Source organism: Schistocerca cancellata, chromosome 2, assembly GCF_023864275.1.
Source record: "Schistocerca cancellata isolate TAMUIC-IGC-003103 chromosome 2, iqSchCanc2.1, whole genome shotgun sequence".
Taxonomy (NCBI): Eukaryota; Metazoa; Arthropoda; class Insecta; order Orthoptera; family Acrididae; genus Schistocerca; species Schistocerca cancellata.
Window position 1 is genome coordinate 235,777,779 of NC_064627.1, and position 24,302 is coordinate 235,802,080.

General features: G+C 41.3%; 1 protein-coding gene and 1 non-coding gene across 2 annotated transcripts in view; one reads left to right on the plus strand and one right to left on the minus strand.

Annotated features, from left to right (window-relative positions):
• LOC126161574 (transmembrane 9 superfamily member 3) overlaps positions 1–24,302 on the plus strand; it is a 102,734-nt gene that overhangs the window by 59,660 nt on the left and 18,772 nt on the right. The window contains exon 9 of the mRNA XM_049917514.1: positions 20,414–20,560. Within this exon, the coding sequence (XP_049773471.1) occupies positions 20,414–20,560 (147 nt within the window). The remainder of the gene's footprint in view (positions 1–20,413; positions 20,561–24,302) is intronic.
• On the minus strand, positions 3,448–3,520 carry Trnaa-agc (transfer RNA alanine (anticodon AGC)). The gene has a single exon. It is a non-coding gene; the product is annotated as a tRNA-Ala (tRNA).

A 24,302-nucleotide genomic window follows, 5' to 3' on the forward strand; every position in this document is an offset into this window, starting at 1 on the left:
TGAGACGACAGTGAAAGAAATATGTTTTTATAGTTAATTGTAGCTGACTGTTGCAACTTTCTTATGGATAGGAAACCTAGATGGATTGAATCTGGAATAAACTTCCCACTTAGAAAATAAAATATCAGAGATGGAATCCACTGTGCCTTCTTCAATAGAGCAGTTAGACTGGTACAGCACATTGAAATCTGACAAGGAGTGGAATTACAGCTGATAAGTTGGAAATAATAAGCTTAAGCAATTGGGAACAGTGGAGTACAAATCTCTACCCAGTCGTTAGTAAGCATTTTCAGCACTGACATACCTTCATACAAATTAATAATTTTTCATTCATTCATTCATTCTAGCCCATTTTCTCCAGAACAAAAATGGACCTTTTCTGTTAAAGTGAATAATTATTCAGTTAGTTCATGAGGCTTTTTCAGTTGGCTGTATTTTAACCTTTATCTAAATTCAAAATGTTTCTCATATTAATTACTCTACTTTTCTTTTGCTCTTGTAACACTATTCTTAACAACAGTTGCTACACTCATGCTGCCTGTGGTTAGAGGTCTGTGTGGATAAGAGATTCTATTTGCATTTCTATGGCTTCTGCAAGTCCATCATCCACATCATACTGTTTTATATGCATTTGTGAGCATTAAAATTTTTTAACTGCCTTAACCCACTCAGTAAGCCAAAGCTCTGATGATAGGCATGTGCCAGTCCTGAGTTTTTGTCTGCTGAAATGGAATCCCCTAATTTATATTCCATAAAAACATAGAGACAAGTCATGACTATATTTAATGCAACTTAGCCTGTCATATTCTTAATAAATTCTGTAAGTTACAACTGTCATAATAACTGAAATGAATTTTGTGAAATTTTCTGTGAAATATTTCCACAGAGTTGGAAAGGTGTATGAAGCTGTGGTATAAGTTCCAGTCCCATCTTGCATGCTGTTATTTGATACTCAAATAGGTCATTTATCAAATGCATGTTAATTCGGTGTGATATTAAAAAATGTTTCCATAGATCTAAACTCCAGTCAGTCAGAATTGATGGCGTTGGGCCTACTTGGGAACATGTAGGAGTTTTCCGCTGTGGAGCCACTTTAATGTTCAACAATTTGAGCCGAACAGTATGGTCCAAAACTAGTTCTGCCTGCACCAACATTGTACTGTGTCATTATATTCACCACAGTGCCGTGGATTGCTGCCTATCCTCCTTAACAACCTGCCCTTTGTCAAAGTCTCGTATGTTGGTGAATTTCCTCATTTGGGGCCCATTCACCACTAGAGTGATTCCCCATTCATGTTCGTGACCGGGTTTGGGTGACGTAAACAACTTCTTGGTACAGATGATTAATTAATTTTCTTCTTATATTATTCTTTGAAATAATTAACACTGAAGTTTTAGTAAACAGTTCAGTTCGAATAGGTGGTCTTGAGTGAATACTAGGATCCGACTGAACATTAAAAGCTTAAACAGAAGTCAGACCATGAAATGAAAAGTCCAGTGGGTGGATTATTGTCATAAAACAGTCTGCATGTAGTTTTATGGCAGCTTTTGATAATTGTATAAATGTATTACTGCAATTGAAACAGGAATGACTCCAAAGAAATGCAGCTGCTAGTAAATAGGAAAGGGAATGCAAATGAAAAAGTTCTAGAAAACCAGGAAGAATTAGTTACAGATGATGATAATAAATCTGTTGTTTCCAGGACACTGCACATTCAAGCTAATATAATGGCAGTTAGTCTGAAAATAGTAACAAAAACAACAACAACATTAACAACAGCAGTTGTTGTTGTTGGTGCTGCTGTTGTTACTGTTGTTGGTGCTGTTATCATTGTTCAACAACAATAAAACTAAGAATAAAAACAATCATAATATTTACTCTAATGAAAACCGTCAATGTTTCAAAATATAATGTGATTGGATGGATAAAAAATCTACTCACCAAGTGCCAGTAGGAGAACGTTCGTGTGAAAGGTATTAAAGTTTGCAAACTTCAGGAGCCAGTGGGTCCTTCTGGCAAAAGGGTTGAAGGGGAATAAAAGGGATGTTGGAAAAGGACTGATGATGTTTAGGAGAAGGGGTAGAGTTTGGAAAACCTGCTCAGAACCCAGAGTTCCTTCAACTATGTCCACAAAGTTGTTATTGTTGTGGATATCTGCAGATACTCTGGGGATACTGACATTGGCACAGGGTCTTATCTGCAAAATAATTACAAGGGTGTTTTGAAAAGTTCTCGGAATCACCATGAGAGAACAGCGCTAGCACAACTAGTTGTTCACATGATATTCATTGGACTGTTGCCTGTAAACATGTGTCACGTCAGTGCTCTTGGAAGAGGGCTGTGGAGGTGACGTGGCTCTGTTGTTGTTCCCACGTAGTGATTTGCGAAGATGGAAAAAAATAGAGATTCAAGCAGTGATTAAGCACTTCGTAAAGAAAGATACGAAAGCAAAGGATTTTCAGAATACACTGGGGGACTCTGCTCCTTCATATTCAACTGTTCCCAAGTGGACAAATGAATTTAAATTTGGTCGGGAGAGCTTAGATAATAATCTGTGCAGTGATCGGCCAAGATGTGTCACTACTCCAGAAATCATTGCAAGAGTGCACAAAATGGTAATGGAGGACCCGCCGATTGAAAGTGCATGAAATTGCTCATGCTTTCCAGATGTCATCTGAAATGGTATATCGCATTTTAATTGAAGAATTAGAAAAGAACAGATTATAAGCAAGATGGGTGCCGCAACTCTCGACATAAAGAGAATGTGCGCCCGTGCACGTGTGCCGTCGCCATGGAAAACTTACATGAACTAAGGTATGAATTGCTGTCACCCATTTTATTCACCTGATATGGCTCCATCGGACTTCCATCTCTTCCTAAAACTGGATGAAGATTCACTTGAAACGAAGAATTGATAGCCGGAGTTGACAACTATTTTGCAGGCCTGGAGGAAATTCATTTTCGAGACGGAATCAAGGCACTGGAACATCGTTGGACCAAGTGTATTAATCTACAAGGCGATTACAATGAAAAACAAAAAAAAGTTGCAGTGATGTAAGTACTTTTTTCTATTCCATTCAGAGAACTTTTCAAACCTCCCTCGTATTACTGTGAGTATCTTCAGATATCCTAATCTGCAAGTACTGCTACTTGTGGCATTATTTTCTGTTCCTAATCAGGTGTCCTTATTATTGTCACAGAAGAGCCACTTATTTTCATTTGATTCGGTCTGTTCTTACTTCTTATGCTCATAGTTTTGAAAATTGTATCCTTAGTGCTCTGCAAGTTGTAAATATTTGTTGAAGGATAGCTTTTAAACCCATGAACAGCACTTTAAATGTTTAATGACCAAACCAGTATTCAGATACTGGCATCTGATAAAACAGACAGCAAACACTTTTATTATTACGATAATGATCGAAGCAGACGAAATGAATTAAAATTTGTGCTGCGGCCGGGACTCGAACCCAGGTCTTCTTGCTTGCTAGGCAGAAATGCTAACCATTACATCACCGCAGTATGATGGTCAACATTGGTTTATGAACTACCTAAGCTGGGTGCCCTCCCCAGGGAAACATTTAATTATAAATATCTATAAAAACTCTTTTATGTTCATAGACATTACAATGTCATACACGTAAGAGCAGAAACATGTCTACTTACATTATTTATCTTTATATCAATTACTAAGTCTTGGGTTTTTAGCTAAATATTTTTATGTAAATGCATATTTTAAAAAAATTCTGTAATTATGTAAATTTCTGTTTTTTTCCAGTTATTAGCACATATTTACTTCTTTTATAAATATGCTTGATCTTTCAGTTTGTATCATTTCTGCTTTGTTGTGCTTGAAAGAGGAAGAATATGTGGGCTATTTAATCTTAATGCAAATATTTGTTGCCATTAATACATAGTGTATGTTATTCTGTTTCTTCATATCAGCATGCTGGTGTGTGTTTACCGCCATTGGTTACAAATGCCATAGAAGCCTGGAATTTCCATATTCATAGCCATATTGTACTGCGTCTCTCACCTCCCTCCCAACTCATTGACTTGTTAATTTCTGGAGCTTTGAAGTGCAAGGCAGTACTGCAATGTCTAAAGTAAAAGCAACAAGTTGTTGTCATCTGCAGCTGTGTGTTGTGGAAGTTAAGGATAATTTTAGTCCAGACATGTGTGTCCTGTTCTGCCAACCATGTGGGAAAGCAGTGAAGGCTGAACAATGATCACAGGTTAAACAGCACCTGGAGAGCATGAAACATATCACTGCAGTTTTGTGCCTGATGAAAAAACAATTGCTAATTAGTGATTAGTTCCAGGTTCTTCTGTAGGATCTGATACGTTTTTGGCTTATTATGAAGGTGACATTGTATTGACCGATAAACCTCTTTCTACCATAAATAATCCAGTGTTAAGTAAGTTTTTCTCCAAATATTCAAATCTTGACACTCCTGAATATCTTCCGAAATGTTACCAACAAACTTGACAAATTTGTTCACTGTGAAAAAAAAGAGATAATTTGCTTTACGTTAGACAAGACTTCAAACTGTGCTGGCAGGAAAGTTGGGAATGTCATTGTTGGAGGAATGTCATTGTTGGAGTATTAAAAAACAACAGGATGATCCAGAAGAAATGTTTTCTTCTAACAAACCGAGAATGACTACTGCAAACCCTGCGATGGTTGCAAGATTATTTAATGGAAGAACACAAATTTTGTGGCCAGGTGGTATGAAGTTTGACAACATTTTACTGTTGATAACAGATGCTGCAGAGTATATGAAGAAGGCAGTGGCTTATGTTGTCATTAGTGAACCTTAAATGATCCATTTTAAATGCACTGCACATGGTTTGCTCATATTGTGAAGAAACTGGAGCAGTATATCCTAAATGGATAATTTAATTTCTAATGGAAAAGCACGTTCATTAAGCTGCCGAGGAGAATTAATTTATTCAAGACTGAAAATCCCAATGTACCACTATCGCCCACACCTGGGAAAGTTGACTTGACGCAGTCCAGTATTATATTGAAAATTTTACTGGTTTTACCTCAGTAATTAATGTACTGGACAAAAAGATGCAACTTCAGTTGGAATCCTTCGGTAAATGTTAAGTGAGACAGTGCAAAAAAGTAACTTGGCATAGCAATGTGTGAGTGAGCAATGTGTTATGCTGTAAGTTTGCTAGACAGACATTGTGTGATGTGGAGCACTCATTTTCCCACTATAAGGCAGTGTTTTTAAGATAACTGTCAGTTATTTGTGATGGACAACTGCATGATAAATTCAACAAGCAGTGAAGCATACCGTAAATTACATTCATTCATGTAAATTAACTGAATTATAATTAAATATTTTTACTCTTTTGCCATATATTTCAAATATTTAAAAAAATAATTTTTTTTTAACCTAAAAACCTGAGCCGTACCAATGTGATTCACGTCACTTATAAATTCTTTGTGACGTTAAAGTCAGAGTTCTTCTAGAAAGAAAACAAACATTTGGATACATAGAACACAATTGTACTCGTGTCTGTGTTAATATGTTAGAACATGAAAAGCATCCTGTGTCACAGTAAATGGGTTGCTGTATTTGTTACTACCGTCACTTTTTAGGAATAGACAGGCCAAAGAGTCTATATTACATGTCTTTCGTTATTTCTGAGGTAATATTTATATGCATCTATGAAGTGCATTTACATATGTAAAATACCACATTTGGACAATTAGTGTGTATGAGTAGAATATATAAAAAGCCTGAAATTGTAAAATATGTTTAAAATAGAATCAAAAATAGAAATCAGCTCATGTTAGGAGCAAGAAAGTAGAAAAAGATAAGTTTATAACCTTGCAGTATTGAGGTCGCATTTCTGGTAAAATAAGTAATTTGTTTAAAAATAAAAACAAGGTTGTAAATTGGGTTCAGAATGGATAACATTGTAAGATCATGTGTGATACAAAACATAGATAAGGGCCAATCAGGAGTACGTAAAATAACATGCAGTTAATGTGATAAAATTTATGTTGGAGAAAGAGAGAAACTAGCGAACATATTAATATTAGTGAAGCCAGTCCATCATCATTCAGTGCTCATTTAAGAGAATACAAGCATTCTGATTATGACATTGATAAAGACAGCACCATTCTTTGTAAAGCACAAAAAGGTAGATTATTTAACATTCTAGAAGAAATTGAGATATACACTTATGACAAAACATCCTGACAATATACGCAATGAATAGACTGAGGCACAAAATGAGATGTACATTCAAAACTTTAACAGTGTTTTAATTGATTAATTCAGTTTGGAGTCTCTCCATGTACTGCGTGAAAAATTGTCTAATTAGTCTTGATACATTGGCTGACCATTGAATTGCAGTCCAAACTGACTATCTAGTTACACAATAGACAGGGATTTGCATTAATGCCAACATGGCCAATGTTATATGTATAATAGCATTGATATAAATTCTATTTTTGTATTCATTTTACAGTTGGTGTTTATTCTACCCTTACGTACTAATTATCCAAATATGGTATTTTACATATATGAATGCATGCCATAGATTCATATAAATATGATCCCAGAAATAAAAATGGCCTGTACAGTGGTTTGTGTGTGTGTGTGTGTGTGTGTGTGTGTGTGTGTGTGCCCATTAAAAAAAAAAAAAAGTTTGAAATGAACCTCCATTTTATCTACATATAATTTGTCTGAAGCATTTTCTTCATTTTGCCATATTAGAGGAATAGAAATGGGTAAAAATCGTAATTTATGACGTACTACTCAGTGGCCCTTGAATATCCAGTGCCATGTGGGACCACGCCCCCATGCTGCAGGGGTTTGTAATTGAAAACCCCATTCATGACGTTGCATTCCTCCAGCATATGGAACAGGGGCCTACCTGACGCACCACTGTGGCTGTGTAGCAAACTATGTTGTGCCATAATAGGCAGTATGCTGTGAACAGATCATGCATTGTGCAGACATAGAACAGATGGAAGCTCAAAACATTACAATACTTGAGCAGTGTTCACTGCGTGCGCACCTACCTATCATTTGGAGAACAGACATTACTAGTGGATGGTGAATGTTGCAACCACAGAAAGAAAAATTGAAATGATCCTGATTCACGGAGGATGCAGGAGAAATGTTGAGGCTGCTGTTGCCTTATATGTTGAGTGTTTCCCAAAGGAAGCTCAGTCTCATTCATTCTTTCACAAGGTTTGAACGCCTTTGTCTGATGGCAGCATACAGACCGGCAAAAGGAAATGAAGTAAACGTGTTGCAGGAGAAGCTCATGGAATAGCTGTACTTCTGGCAGTGCACAACAACCCATCGATACGCACCCGGCAATTACACTGTGATTTCAATCTGTTCATAGGTCATTTTGTCACAATACTGCATTGTCATAAGCATCATCCATATGCCACATGTCACAGCATCAAGAACTTCATGGTGCCGATTTCCATTACTGGGTAGTGCTTTGTGAATGAGCATGTCAACAAAGGCAAGCGACCGCCACGTCTTTTGCCAAGGTACTATTTTCTGATGAGGCTACATTCACAAACCATTGTAGCATTAACTGGCATAACATGCTTTACTGGAGTCTAGACAATCCCCAATGGTTACGGCAAGTTGACATCAATGTACTTGCTTGGGAAACATATGGTGTGGCATTGAGGGAAACAAACTCATTGGTTCATGTTTTATTGATGGCACATTGAATGGATTTCTGTAACAGTAACTACCAGTACTACAGCAGGTTGTTGCCTAGGATGTTCAACAACGTATGTGGTTTCTGAATTATGGTTCCCCAGCGCATTACGTAATTGAAGTATGTGACATATTAGATAATGTTTACCCTGGTCGGTGGATCGGCAGGTGCATCAGCAAGTGCCAACAGGCCATGATGACTTGGTCGACCACACCAGAAATACCTGTGTTGACATTCCTGCAAATATGCTTATATTCTGTGTATGGTCATTTGAAAAGTAGATCATTAAGTGTATTGAAGTTGATGGTAATATATTTGAACACTTGCTCTAATTGAAAAAGTAGAGTGGCATTGGCCTCGAGCCACAGCCACAGTGATGCATAGAGTGGTCCCCTATTTGATATGTCAGAGGAATACAACATTGCAAATGGGGTTTCCAATTGGAAGTTATGAAATACTGACCTGTCCTATCCTTGCAGCATGGAGGTGAGGTCCCATGTATCATTGGATATTCAAGGGGGCATGTCATAAATTACGATTGTGTACCCAGTTCTGTTGCTCTGGTTACAGTGGCGAAATGAAGAAAATGCTCCAGACAAACTGTGTGTAGATTTTGTCATAGAATGGTAATCTGCAACAGGAAACAGGGGTTACCATTGAAGATTTCAAAATTGCCCCTCTGCCACCCTTGCACTAAATGTGTGGTATCATTGGATGTCCCCCTCCGAGACAAAAAAAATTGGAATTATAACTTTTTTTACTCCGATGTGTAGTTTTTGAGATATTTCAATGTCTTCAATTAAATTGAACAATCCGTGTAGGTGTGAGCTGTCGGTAGATAGTATGGCAGAGACCATGCTGTGTGTACACTTCCTGCTGGCAGCCTCTAGTGTCCAGCCCGCACCGATACAGTTGGCGGCTGATTTGAATGCACATACATGGCAATCCACACTCAGCACTCACACTCTCATGCACTGGTAGTGCGATACAGCATCTATCTCCCTCGTGTGAAGTGGGTGCCCAATCAACAGAGGAGATGCTGGCAGCGGAATGAGAGAGACATCAATCAGATATGGAACAGCAGCAACTGGTACCGACGGAGGAATTGGAACGATGTGGCGGGTGGGCACCGGAGCTTAGGGCTGGAATGTGCTGGGACTCTAGCAGGCTCGTGTGATGCTCAACGACAGCACCAGTGAGGTTGTGGTCGGAGGAGGAGGGGGGGGGGGGGGGAGTACCACTGCCATCTCTGTGTCATCAACAGCAGGCAGGTCCCAGTTTGGAGGAGATGGGCGGGACCCACTTGCGATGATGGCTTAGGCGATGATGACAAAGGGGCCGGTGGAAGCAGCCCACCGTGAACAGCAGGCTGGAAAAGTGGACCCAAGCTCAGAGACAGATGCCAGAAAGCTGGTACCCCAGGGTGCTGCATGTGAGGGGGGGGGCAGCCAATGGGATGGGGGTGCATCCACAGAGGGATGACAGGCTTGAGGTGGAGGGCAGCGGGATGGGCTGTGACGACAGAGGCTGCTCTCGTGAACCGGTAGCTCCTGGTGGCGAGCAGGGATGCAGCTGATCAAAGTGGCATGCCATCAGCCATATGGACGTCACAAAGATTGTGTCCCCAGCAGTGGACAACACTGGCATGTATCCACATGGCCAGGTGACCAAATCCTCACACCCACACCAGCGATTGTGGTGCATAATGGCTGGCAAACCTGATTGATGGTGCAACACGGGTCACAGAAGGTGGAGGAACATGTGTGGCTATCAGCCATGAAGTAACTCAGCTTGGCTCCACTCACCCACAGGCATGAAGCGATAGGTGCTCAGAAAACGGAGAAGGGCAGAATCCACAACAGAATTTTTAATTTGAGACTTGAATATATGCACTAGGCATTCCGCCTCTCCATTTGATTGAGAGTGTAATGGCAGAGCCGTAACATAATGAATGCCGTAATGGGAACAAAACAGTCGAAAGGTGTGATAAGGAACTGGGGCCATTATTGGAAACTAAAGTAGAAGGCAACCCGTCAATAAAAAAAACCTCAAAAGCATATGAATGTGATCTCAGTCAATGTCCACACACACGTAAGAATGTAAGGAAACCAAGAAAATGCATCCACAACCAAGAGCCAATAGGAATTCAAGAAAGGACCCACAAAGTCAACATGAATGTGTTCCAGTGGCTGGTGTGGAGTGGGCCAGCGGGACAGACGCCATGCGAGCTGCCTCCTGTCAGGCACACTGCTTACAAGACACAACAAAATGGACAATTTCACCTTCAATCCCTGGCCGAAAATCATATCTCCTAGCGTACGAAATTCCCCAATGGCACTGGTGGAGAAGATGTAGAACATCGCACTATAATGCAGTGGGAATGACTACTCTGGGGGAGAGGTCTTCCTTGCAGATCAGCAAAACGTCATCAAAAAAAGAGGCAACATCGTAAGTAAAAATAGTTGTGCAGGGGATCTGAAGTCTGACCCGGTGGTTAATCTGACCAGCCCTGCTAAACAAACCAAACCCCGTGGCAGAGAGCCATGCAAGCGCCAACGGTAGCTCCTATGCACAAGTTCATAATTGGGAAAGCCTTGACTGTGGCCTATGTTTCAATATTAAGATGGAAGCAAAGAAATTCTTCCCAATCAAAGTCAAGATTAGGACCCACAGGAAGGTGGGACAAAGAGTATGCATTGACACATTTAGACCCAAGTCAAAAATTGAGTTTGGAATTGTAGCAAGGAAGAACAGCACCAGTGTTGTAGGTGATGTGCTGCCGTGTCAGGCAAAGAAGTATGAGGGTTGCCATGTCAGGCAAAGAAGTGTGAGGGTTAAACAAGGAAGCCGGGGGTTTATGGTCAGTAATAAGGTGAAACTCAGAGCCATACAAAAACATGAAATTTCTTGACAGCATAGACTGTGGCAAGAGCTTATTTTTCCACCTGAGAGTAATGCTGCTGGGCCTGAGTGAGAGATTCAGGGGTGAAAGCAACAGGCTGTTAGAGCCATCAATGTATTGGTGCACTAGGACCATGCCAAGTCTGTACTGTGAGGTGTCAGTTGCCAAAACTATGTGCTGGTCCAGAGAGAACGTAGCTAAACAAGGGGTCGGGAGTAGGTCGGATTTCAACGTTTGAAAAGTAAACTCACTATCCAGGCTCCAGCAAAAGCTACATTCTGGCATGCGACGGCTGGACCAGTGTACCTGCCCCCCACAGGAATTTGTGATAGTAAGCTGTCTTCTTTAGGAAGATGTGATGCTCCTTCGTGGACAAGGAGTGAGCCACAGAGACAACACAACAGTGGAGACGTGGACTGGCAGAGGGTGAACCGCATCCCATGAGACGGTGAACCCCAAATAAACGGTAGAAAGCTGAAAAAACTAAGTTTATGTGATGTTACACTGTAAGCCTGCAAACAGTAAGACAGAAAACAGAGTGCACAAATTTTTCAAGTGATAGAATGTGGAACTGCCCGTGACAACACTAGCATACAGATAATTAATGCAACCTGTGACAGGCATAATCAGTTGCCCGAAAAATCATTGGAAAACAGCAAGGCCCATGCCACACCGAAAGGAAGGTGTAAATATTGATAGAGACCAAAAGGAGTATTCAAAACCAGAACTTGCAGAGACTTTGTCCACGGGAACCTGCAGATATGCTTCAGACAAATCAATTTTAGAAAACCACTGACCACTCAATAATTTCGCTGACAGTTCCTCTCCTGGTATGGGAGAGGATATGTATCCACAATCGACTGCATGTTGACAGTAGTACAGAAGTCGCCACAGAGGCAAAGTTCCCCTGACGGTTTCTGAATTACAACCAGCAGTGACGCCCATTCACTAGCCATAACAGGTTGCACCACCCATAGAGATTGAAGTTGGTCCGTTCTGCTTTCACTTGATCTTTCGGAAATAGGACATGTATGACAAAAACGAGATTGAGCCATGGATTTCAAAGCAATATGAGCAGAAAAATTTGTAGCACACAATATAATTCTGAAAACAAGTCTGAAAACTAATCACACAGTATTTCCAATTGGGAATACAGTACCTGATCAGACAAAAGGTGAACTGCATCGGTGATAGAAATTCCAAAGGCCTGACATGCGTACATCCCGAACAAGTTCTCAACACTGGCACCAGCAACCACCAAAAGTGTAATGGAATGGACCACTGATTTGTAAGGGGCAGATGCCATAAATTGTCCCAACAGTGCAATGTTCTGTTTGCTATGACTAGCCAGCTTCTGCGTTAATAGTGTCAACGGAGGGAGCAAAACTCGCATAGGTCTGAGATTTCAACAACGTCACTGCAGCACCTTTGTTGACCTGAAGCCGGATCACTTGGCGAACAACACTTAACTTGATAAACAACTTGGGAGAAGTCACAAGCATTGGAGTCACGCCGTTTACATCCATATGCATATCCTGAGCAACCTTCGACGAACAACACGGAGGCGATGTGACTTTTCTTCTGGTGAGCGTAACAGCTGGCGCAGCACTTAGGGCAGGGGCGGGCAGGAATCCTGCACGTGTGCGGTGCAGTTGCTCATGTGCAGTTAACAGGTGTTCTGTGTGCACACAGGGGCAAGCTGGCCACCCGCTTCTCTCCCCTCCCCATCATACCGTCTCCCACTCCGTCTTCTGTAATGCGTTTTGTTTCCTAGCTTGCTTTATTGAATGAAGGCATAAGGTTAGTAGGAGTGCTTGAAAGAAATCATGCTTTCCAAAAGTACCTATTACCTACAATATGTTTTATTTAATTATCACAGGTGGAGTTTACAATACGTTTAATGTCTGGAACAAAATTTCTACATATAGACAAACGCAAACAGTTACGTAAATTTTCATCACTGATGTTTGCTTTTAACCGAGACTTATTAATTTTCATAACAGAAAAAAATTTCTCACAAACATATGTCGAACCAAACATTAACATTATCTTTGCGGCTTCACGGTGGAGACGAGGAAACTCTTGCCGTGGAAAGTCTTGATAAGAGTCTATTACACGTCTTGGCAAAAGGAACTTGTCTCTCAAGACGAGAATTACACTGTAGATCTGTTAATTCCATTTGTAAATTGGGATGAATATCATCTACAGAAACAGCAAATGGTCTCGATAACCATTCAAAACTTGGGATAAATATGATATATCCTCAAATCGCCTGAGAAATTCCTCTTTTATTGCATGAAGTACGGAAACATATTCTTTGCAATTCTGTTCTCATACAGTAGACAGAGTAGGGAAATGCAGTGCGTTCCCTGACGAGAGCTGTCGTTCCCACAGCTCAAGCTTGCTAGTGAAAGCTTGCACCTTTTCAGCAATTCCACAAATTAGCTGATTTTCTCCTTGCAAACTTGTGTTCAGTGCACTCATGTGTCCGGTAATGTCCACCAAAAATGCAAGGTCGGCAACCCACTCTGGATCTTCTAACTTGGGATCGTGCCTTCCTTTGTCCTTTAAAACATTATTTATTTGTATTCTCAGCTCAAAAACTCTTTTGAGTACATTACCGAGGCTAAGCCAGCGGCCTTCACTGTGTTGTTGTATGTCACCGTACTCATCCCCAATTTCATCTAAATATGTGTGACATTATGTGTAATCCCGTGGGATCTCATATAATTAACTGCCCGAATAACCACTTTCATGACGTCCCCCAGTTTTGCTGCTTTTGCACAGAGTACTCCTGGGTGCAAAATGCAGAGGATGCTGCACTGTGTTTCTTCTGTACGCTGAGGCTTTTCTCTTAGTAATCCAACAAATCCGATTTGTTCCCCTTTCATTGCAGGTGCTCTGTGTGTTGTCACTGACACAAAACGTTCCCAGTTTAAGCCAGCTGAATCGACAGCTTCTTCAACGGCTTTTAGGATGTCCGCACTGGTGGTCGTGCTTTTTAAAGATATATCATATCTAAAAAATCCCCTGCTATGTGCAGAGCAGTGTCCACGCCGCGGACATAAATCACTAATTCCGCGGTGTCTAAAATATAAATGGACTCAAGTGCGATGGAAAATGCAATAAACTCCTGCACTGCACTCCTTAATTGAGGGCGAACGTCACCTACCATGGCACTTACACGGCGACTTAAAAGTCCGCCGAGAAGGAGTGATAGCTGGAAACTGATTTGTATTCAGTGGGAAAAGTAAATCAGCAGCGTCATTGATGCACTCCTTTATAAACCCATCTTCAGCAAATGGTTTTCCAGCTCTTGCTATATTAAGCGCAATCTTATAACTTGCACGTACCGCTGGGCTATCATTGTTGTCGTCCTGAAAAATTGAAAACAGTGCTCCATAAAATGTTTAATGAGTTAAGATGAGAGACATGACGAAATACAACGTCCACTACGTAGTGGTCGCTTCGCGTCGACGTCCGCAGCTTAGCCTGGTACTACCCACAACCTGCCGGCTGTCGCCACCGCCCCGCTTGATGACTGCACACGAGCAGCACATGTGCAGCACTGTGCGCTCATGAGCCGCATGCAACATTTGCCCGCCCCTGGCTTAGGGCATGCCAAACATTCGTGCTGCACAAAACAGAAAGGCAAAACTGAAACAGATAACACTGATGCTGGTGCTGTGGTGGCTGTGGCTGCTGGGCCCAACCTGGGTCTGCTCTGTGCTGGGCCTGCATGTTTACTGCCGCCACTGTCACTTCCTCATGCAAGCTGTCTGTCATCATAGTGGCCCAGAGAGAACGTAGCTAAACAAGGGGTTGGGAGTAGGTCGGATTTCAACATTTGAAAAGTAAACTCTCTATCCAGGCTCCAGCAAAAGGTACATTCTGGCATAACAAGGCATGCGACGCCCACAGTGCCCCCTGCTTCAATTTGGTCATCCAATGCCTGAGGAATTTCAAAAGATCGTGAGATCCAGGAGAACTCGCCATCCGTCTCTCTCTTTGGCCATTTGCCTCAATTCTGCCCAGATCTTGCCAACTCTTTTTGCTTCTCCTTCCACTGTCCTCTTCCATGTGCCCCTCGGTCCTCCTCTCTTCCTTTTTCCCTGGGGATTCCATTCCAATGCTTTTTTCTCGATGGCTCCATGTGGTTTTCTCAAGGTGTGCCCCAACCAGCCCCACTTTCTCTCTCGTATCTGGTCTTCTATAGGTATCTGGTTTGTTACTCGCCAGAGTTCATTACCTATTTTTTCTGGCCACCAGATATTCATGATGTGTCGAAGACGTCTATTTATGAAGCTTTGTGCTGTTTGCAGAACTTCTGCCAGAGGGGGGGTTTTCACAGAGTAAATCTTTCTGGAGCACTTCCTTGTCTGGAGCTAAACAGACAATTGTGTCATGCTACATAGTGTCTGCATAAGACTCGTTATGGACATCAGTAATGAATTTACACTTACGGCTAAGACCATGTAGGTTGTCTGCCCAGGCCCTCTATGACTATTTTGATTTCTTGTGGCACGAGTAGAATTCAGCTTACACTACTATGGCATCTGTCTGTTTGCAATAGTAGTTGGACAATAAACTGCACATGTGCTCAAAAGTAAGAGCTGCTGCTTCTTGTAAAGTAACAGGCTGACACAGTAATTGGAATCCACGAGATTAAGAAGTTTTTACACAAATTTGAGTCTGTCACACCAGAAGTCAAAAAATGCTGTCTGAGCCCATTTTTGTAAGCTTCCACAAATCCTAGGCTGAATCATCTTATGGAGAAAAAGTGGGGGGATTGACCAGTGGGAGGGTACCCTGTCTGTTAATGGAAGCCGAGAAAGTGATCACAGCCAAAGTAAACCGTTCATTCAGAGCCAGTAGCAGGGCATCCATAACGAATAAACTTGATGGAACAGCACTTAAAGATTGCAGATGTGGGAATCATTTGAAACTCGTGACTGATTGTGTAGTAACCAAGTAATACACAAAACCGATCCAAGTTGCACAAACATGGTTCATAACTGCCGAACATTAAGCTTATCGGGACTCCACAAGACACAGAACATTGGTGTGTGTGATACACCTTGAAATACAAGAAGAGGTTCAGTGACTGCTGCTGTACACATACATGGGCTTGGCCCCTGGTAGACGGCACAACAGAGGCCGTGCCATGTGCATGCTTCCTACTGGCGCCCTCTAGTGAGCGGCATGCATTGATAAAGTTGGCAGGCGATTGAGTACACACATGCAGTGACCCACACTTAGTGCACTCACTCTCCTCATGCACTAGTAGTGGGATTCAGTATTATCATTTTCATAATATTGTCAAAGTAAATGTAATATAGACTCTTCGGCTTATCTGTCAGTTTCATGTTCACATGACATTTATGTCAAATATTGCCAAGAAATGTCACTGCCTAAGAATTGTCAGCACTTACATACACAACTACTGTAATCATTTACAAACTCGATGGATTTCATATCCTAACACAGATGTGGTTGAAGTGGGTTATAAATATCTGCATTGTTGTTTTCTTTCAAAATGAACATAAAGTTTAACATCACAACGAATTTATAACTAACATACATGTTACTGATATAAAGATACGTGATATAAGTAGATTTAGGTTTCTGCTGTTATGTATACAATTGTCATTTCGTGCACATCAATGCACATGTAGTTGTTTGTTGCTCTCTATATCAGATGCCACTGATGATGGGTTGTACGACCAAATACCAGCTGGCTATTAAACATTTTAAGTAAAATGCAGCTCATGGTATTTAGAAATTGTGCTTTAACAAACATTTAATTTTGTCATTTGGTTTTAAGGACGAATTCTTCAGGAGCGGAAACAGTGGAAATTTAAACTAAAGTTCGAAAGTTGGCTTGTAAATTTCCTGACATTGTTATAATTGGTAGGGGGAGGGGGTGTTAATTTGACAGCTGTGGATGGGATGTGAAATGATTACAGTGGATAGTGAAAAGGAAGGACTACTGTGATATTCTTCCAAATGCTGTAGCCAAAAATTAGCAGGAGGAAATAGTCAGAGAACCAACTTATGATGGTAACATCTTAGATCTTTTGATTGCAAATAGGACAGAACTTTGAGAGCCCATTGATGCAGAGCAGGTAATAAATGGTAAGGCTGTTGTAGCATCATAGACTATTTTGTGTCAACAGGAATGGCAAAAAATGTAGGAATATATCAACAAAATAATCAATTTTTGACAGTGTAATGTAATGTAATTGGGTAGATGAATAGTCTACTCACCAAGCAGCGGCAGGAGAACACACACACAAAAAAGGGTTTAGATATGCAAGCTTTCGGAGCCAGTGGCTTCTTCTTCTGGCAGAAGGGTCGAAAGGGAAGGAAGAGGGGTAGAGGATAAGGACGAGAGGTTTAGGAAAAGGGGTAGAGTTCGGAACAGTCACCCAGAACCCCAGGTTAGGGGAGTCTACCAGATGGGATGAAAAGGAAAGACTGATTGTTGGGGACTTCCAGTCTTCAACAATCTGTCTTTCCTTCTCATCCTGTGCAGAAAGTCTCCCCTGACCTGTGGTTCTGGCTGACTTTTCCAAACTCCACCTTTTTCCCTAAATCTCTCCAGTCCTTTCCATTCAGCTCTTTTCCTTCCCCTTCGACCTTTCTGCCAGAAGGAGGAGTAACTGGCTCCAAAAGCATGCATACCTGAAACCTTTTTTATGTGCGTGCTCTCCTGCCACCATTTGGTGAGTAGGTTTTTTTTATCCATCAAAAAAATATAGGAAGCTATGTCTGCTTAGTAAATGTGACAAATGTATATCAGATTACCTTGTAATTCAGAATCAGATATTTATCTCTGAGCATGGAAATAATGAGTATAAAATGACAGAATTTGAGGTATTGTGCAGTACCCTTCAGACATGTATGTGCCAGGCAAAGCTATGATGAATTGGGAAGACCTGGCATAGTTCACCAATTGGTTTGAAAGTTACTGTGGAAATGGAGAGCTTCACCTACCACATGTATAAACATCTTAAATCTTGCTGACAAACAAAAGCAAAATGGGCTCAAGAAGAGCTGTGCATGAGGTTTTCATCAAATATATAAAAAAAAGAAGAAATCTAGCTACTGGAGTGGCAAAAAAATCCTTAGATGCTTTGGCTTAAATAAATGTAAGGTCCTACAAAGATGCAAAATGCTTTTTCACCTTCTACTAGCAGTTTATCATACATTGCTGGAATAACAGTAGATACCTAGTGACTGGAAAAAGTGTAGGTCATTTCAATTTTCTGGAAGGGTTGTAGGACAGATGCACGTAATTAAAGGTCTATATCATTTTATGCTCAAAACATTTTGCAGAAAGAAACTCTCCTCTATAAAAATCAACATGGATTGTATAAGCAGAGACCTTACAAAACTCAGCTCACTCTGTTCCTCCATGATATTCATGCTGTATAGACAATGGTGCTTAGATTGATGCCATGTTCCTTGATGTCAGAAGACATTTGACACCATCCCACTTTGCCATTTAGTGGGAAAAAAATAAAAAATAAAAAAAATCAGCTTACTGAATACTGGACCTGATTTGTGACTGGATTGGAGAAATTCTTACTGGTAGAGAACTCGATGCCCTTGTGTGAACGGAGCAAAATCAACAGATGTAAATGTAATTTCTGGAGCATTCCAAGGAAGTGTGATAGGACAGTTGCTGTTTACAGTGTATATAAATGATCTGGTAGAGAGCATTGAAAGCTCTGCAAGATTGTTCACAGATGATGCGGTTGTGTATAAGAAAGTAGCAATGCCAGAAGGCAGTATCGATTTTCATAATGTTCTGCAGAGGATTGATGCATGGTGCAGGCTCTGGAATTTGAACGTGAATAAATGTAACATATTGCACATACATACAAGTAGAAATCCTCTGCTGCACAACAACACTATTTATGATGCATTGCTGGAAACAATCTGTACTGTAAAATATCTAGGAGTAACTATTCAGAGCGACCTTAAGAGGAATGGTTAGATAAAGCAAACATAAGGAATATCAGATGCCAGACAGATTCATAGGAAGAATCAAAATGAAATGCAACTCATCTATGAAGGAAGTGGTTTACAAGACACTTGTTTAACAGATTCTTGAGTATTGTTCATCTATCTGAGATCCTTACAAAGTAGGAATGATAGAAGAGATAGATAACATCCTACAAAGAGCAGCACATTTTGTCATGGGATCATTTAGTCGGTTCAGGAGCATTACAGAGGTACTGGACAAACTCCAGTGGCAGACATTACAATATAGGTGTTATGCGTCATGGATTGATTTACTAATGAAACTTCGAGAGAATGCTTTCCAGAAGAGTCAGAAAACATTTTGCTTCTTCCCCCATACATACAGTGAATTGACCGCATCAAGAAAATTTGAGACATTAGAGGTAATACAGAGGCTTACCAACAACCATTCTTCCCGTGTGCCATTTGCAAGTGGAACAGGGAAAGAGGGATCAGTTACTGGTACCAGAAGTACCCTCCACCACACACCATTGAGTGATTTGCAAAGTATGATGTAGATGAAAATGTAGATATAGATGTAATGTAGATTGTCAGTAAATGGATTAGAGCCACTCGATGAATGTACAAGCACCAAAACTGACCTTGACGGTGAGAAGACAAAAGTGCAAAATTGCATTTGCCAAAATGTTTTCACTTGGGAAGATTGTGTTGCATTTCCTCCTTTCAGTCGTTGCCTGAACACCAAAATTACAGATATTGTTAACACTTTGCAGACCAAGCCCAAGCATAGCTCGGCTCACAATGCTGTGTCCAAAAGATGGCACCTGAGTAAAGCTCGGGCTTTAATTTTCTTGACATGCAAGCCACCTATTGTTTGAAAACTGGCTTCAATTCATATGAGAACAAAGTATGGATCTTTTGCTACCTGTCCCTTGACAGATGCTGCCTTCTGTTGTCTATTTCGGGAATTATTTTGAAAGAAACTTTAGGAAATGTAACAGCATCTTTGGCTAGAGAGAGAGAGAGAGAGAGAGAGAGAGAGAGAGAGAGAGAGAGAGAGAGAGAGAGAGGGGGGGGGGGGCTGACTGACACTTTCTCAAGAACAAAATTCCTGTTAAATGGATAGATCACATTCAACAATACATTACATCCTTGGCCTACAAGGCAACACAAATAAATGAGAAATTGTTAAACGGGACACTTGGGCACAGTCATGTGATGCGGAACCAGGGAATTCTGTATCTTAGTTTTTGAGCATATGAATTAGCAGAAAACTATGAGACCATTTCATATTTGCTTTAGTTTGTTGGCTGTCTAGGTGGGTGATGGAATGCTTGTTTGCTGGCACAAGTTGTCACGTATAGTGTATTTGCTTCTGTGTAATTAATGTTCCTCTTCATGATGAGATCTGTGGAGTGTTAGGAATTAATGTGTCATATACGAAAAAATTCCCCAGTATCCAGGTCAGTAATTCCTGTAGCACACACAAGTTGTGCTAAATTGCTAATTATTCATCTGTGTAGTATATTTAGGAAAGCATACAAATTTATATTAATGACAGAAGGGAAGCTGCTGTTATGGTGGTGAAAATTTCTGGAAAGTAGAATCCACTTTTTTATTAATACATGAAGCACATAATAAGAAATCAAATACCATGTACTTTGATTAAAGTTGATAATGGTAGCTAATGAAATTGAAAGTAAGGTAGCAGCCTCTCATGCCAGTTTTTCTCTCTTGATTAAAAAATGAAGAATTCTAATTTTTTTCATTTGTAAATGCATTTGATTTAATAATACTTTGTTGTGTTACAGGTACTTTATCTTCACGTCATTCTGGGCGTATAAAATATACTATGTGTATGGCTTCATGCTTCTTGTGTTCATCATACTGATGATAGTCACAGTTTGTGTTACCATTGTTTGTACATACTTCCTCCTTAATGCAGAAGATTATCGGTGGTAAGTAAATTATGAATTATTTTATAAGGTGGTGGTCTTGTTTTGCATGTACATTATTTCATATGCAGCAGAAAGTGAAACAGAAAGTTTTAATTGGACTAATGTGTAATTATTCAATATCTTGTGTATAAAACAGAAATCATCTGATTATGCATTTCTGTTGTCCGTACTATGTTTGGGAAGGTGATTTCAATTTTCCACATGTCAAAATTGACATATCAGTAGCTGGTGATTTTTGTGTTAAAATAAATTTAAAACTGTGTATTGGCTGTATAATTTCAAATCAGTTTCTAAGTTGACTATTCTGTTAAACTAAATGATAATGTTCCATAATGGTTTCTCAAAAACACCAGAGTTGATTGTGATATATTTAATGAGACAATAATTTTAAAATTTACTGTTCATAGAAAACTAATAGAATATGGTTTCAAAGCAGATAAAATTGTAAGAGAGTTTTTGATATATGTGTACATGCTGCCTCTTTTGTTGAGCACTAATGCAGTTATGTGGGAACAAAACCACACACGTGCACTAAACATGCCTATGACCCCAGAAGGAACGCAAATCTTTTGCAAGTACATGCATGGTTACCACGGGGCCACAGCCTTTGCAGCATTACTTTCTTTATGTGCTGCAAACTTACACTTCCACTATCTCTTTCCCCTCCCTCTGCCTCTCCATTGGTTGGTTTTCGTGATGCTGACTGCTAGGACCTGGTTTATGATTGGGCCTCGAGTTTCCACATCTGGGTGTTTTCCACAAATTTTCATTAAATAAACACATGGTCCTCATTGTTGGGTTTGACCTGCTACCAATTTTCAAAACTCTCTAGAAGTGCAGATCGTGCAGGAAATGTTGCCCAATGTGATGTATGCTCCACCTTTTTGCGTTTCCATCCTCGCACCCTTCCATTTAATAAGATAATACACCACAAACCAAGCACGGTAACCATCCCGTTGTAGGGAAGTTGTCTAGTACCTGCACGATAGTAGGCCTCTAACCACACAGGGATCGCACTGTTGGTGTCTGAGCTGAAAACTCCCCATGTATGACGAGGAGTTTGCGCCTATCGTGACTGGGACACGGGGACTCTGAGCAGCAGATTACTGGCCAGGCAGATGTTGGTGAGGCTGGATGGTGCCCAAGGAGAGAGCCTCCATTTGGAATGTGTGGCACGATGGTGGGTGAGCTGCAAATGAAGTGGATGAAGTTATCTCCCACTGGTGGCTATACTTCCCCAGCAGTCTCTATGAAAGGACAGTCCTTTCTTTCAATGTAGAGAGGTATGACTGTAAAATGTTTCCTTCCCTGGCTACGCCGTGGAAGGAACATAGGGCTAAATGGCAAGCAGGGTAATACTACTCACAATACTTAGTTTGCACAAGGACTGATGGCGGTTTCTTCTTGGCTACTAAGCCCAGGTGACATGACGGTGACTGTCAGTTCCATTAAAAGTCTCTCAACAATGCTGTCTGGGCCGCTTTCACCTTTGCTATCTGCCTTGGCTCTCCACCATATGGAGATATTGATGAGACTATCTAGAATAACACTATAGTCATTCTTTCAGTAGTGGATTTAGCGATCCCGTATTCCTTGGGCCTGTCCTGACGGAATACGGTACCTCAGTGGTCATCAGAAATTGCAGAGGCCATAAGAGACTGTAGGCAGGCTCCCCAAAGCCGTAAGTAGCACCCATCAGTGGACCACCTCATTGCCTTTAAGCGGCTTTGTGCACGGGTCTGCCACCTAACGGTATATTTCAACCATTGGACCATGTACTTCTCCTTTGCAGGTTTGGGCTAAGTTCAGACACTTCACAGATACCAAACACCTGCAAGTGTACCTAGTATTACCTAGATTGGCACTGTCTGCACTAACCCAGATGCCATCACCAAACATTTTGCTCTGCACTATGCTCAAATCTCAGTGTCTGAGAATTACCAACCTGACTTCTGTGTTCTAAAACAGTAAGTGGAGCAAAAGCAATTATGTTTTACTACACCCTACCTGGACCCATATAATGCTTTGTTCAGTGAGTGGGAATTTCAGTGTACTAGCCCACTGCCCTGATATAGCCCCAGGGCCTGACCGCATCCACAACCAAATGATCAAGCATCTACTGGTGGATTGTCAGCATCATATCCTTGCCATCTTTAATCACATCTGAAGCAAGGGTGAGTTCCTATCACAATGGTGAGAAAGCATCAGTGTCCCAGTACAGAAGCTGGATAAGCACCCTCTTGAGCTGGGCAGTTATCGCCCGATAAGTTTCCTGCAAGTTGCTTGAAAGCAAGGTGTGCTGGCGGCTGTGTTGGCTCCTCGAGTCTCATGGTCTTCTGGCTCTGTCCCAGGGTGGTTTTCGCCAAGGCTGTTCCACTACTGTTAGTCTGGTATTTCCTGGAGTCTGCCATCCAAACAATTTTTGCCTGATGTCAACACCTTATAGCTATCTTCTTCAACCTGCGAAAGGCTTATGAAACCACATCCTTGCTACCTTTCATGATTGGGGTCTCCGGGTCCACTCTAGATTTTCATCCAGAACTTCCTGTTGCACTGTACATTCCAGGTTTGAGTTGGGGCTTCCCACATTACCCCCCTCATATCCAAGAGAATGCAGTCCTGCAAGACTCTGTGCTAGTGTCCCTCTCTTTCTAGTGGCCATCAATGGTCTAGCAGCCGCTGTGAAGTCTTCAGTATCACCCTCCTTGTACGTTGACAACTTCTGCCTCTACGTCGACTGCAGGGTGCCGTATGAAAGTCGCAGGCATTAGCTGTCACCCATGGCATTCGATTTTTGGTTGCCAAAACTCGCGTCATGCACGTCTGTTGATGCCATACCATTCACCCACAACCAGAACTTTACATGGACTACCAACCACTCAGTATTGTGGAGACTCATCGCTTCTGAAGACTGGCCTTTGATTCTTGGTTGATGTGGATTCCCCATCTTCTCCAAAAGTTCTGGCTGCACCTTAATACTCTTCGCTGCCTGAGTAACAGCAGCTGTGATGTGGATTGTACTACCCTTCTGTAGCTTTACAAAGCCATGATACAATCCGCCTTGATTGTGGGAGTCTGGCACCTCATTTGGCATCATTCTCAGCATTGTGGATACTGGATCTGATACACCACTGCAGGGTTCAATTTGTGACAGAAGCCTTTTGAACTAGCCCTGTGAACAGCTTACTTGTGGAGGCTGGTGTTCCTCCATTGTGGATCAGGTGCCTGTTATGCTACCCATGTTAACAGCTCCCCTAAGCATCCGATCTATTGTCTCCTTTTTCCAAACACGTTAATCAATCTGTTGCAACGGCAACCCAGATCAGGGATTACGATCGCAATCTGCATCTGGTCTATGCTCTGAGAATTTCAGTTGTTTCCTCTTCCACCTTTCCTCTGGATCCACTCCTGTACACCTCAGGGGTGCATCCCTTGGCCAATGCTTCAGCTTGACCTGTCACAAGGTCCGGAAGACTCTGTTCATACTGAGGCCTCCGCCACCAATTTCTCTCTATCCTTGGTGCAAGCTGGGGTTCAGAAGTAGTCTACACTTATGGATCGATGATTGCTGGTCATGGGCAGGCTTTGATTATACTCGCACAGGACATACTGAACTGCACTCCTAGGTGGATGCCTATAGTGTTTTCACTGCAGCATTGGTGACCATCTCGTGTGTTCTTGAGTATATTCGTTCCTGCACTAGTGAGTCCTTTCTCATCTACAGTGACTCCTTTAGCAGTTT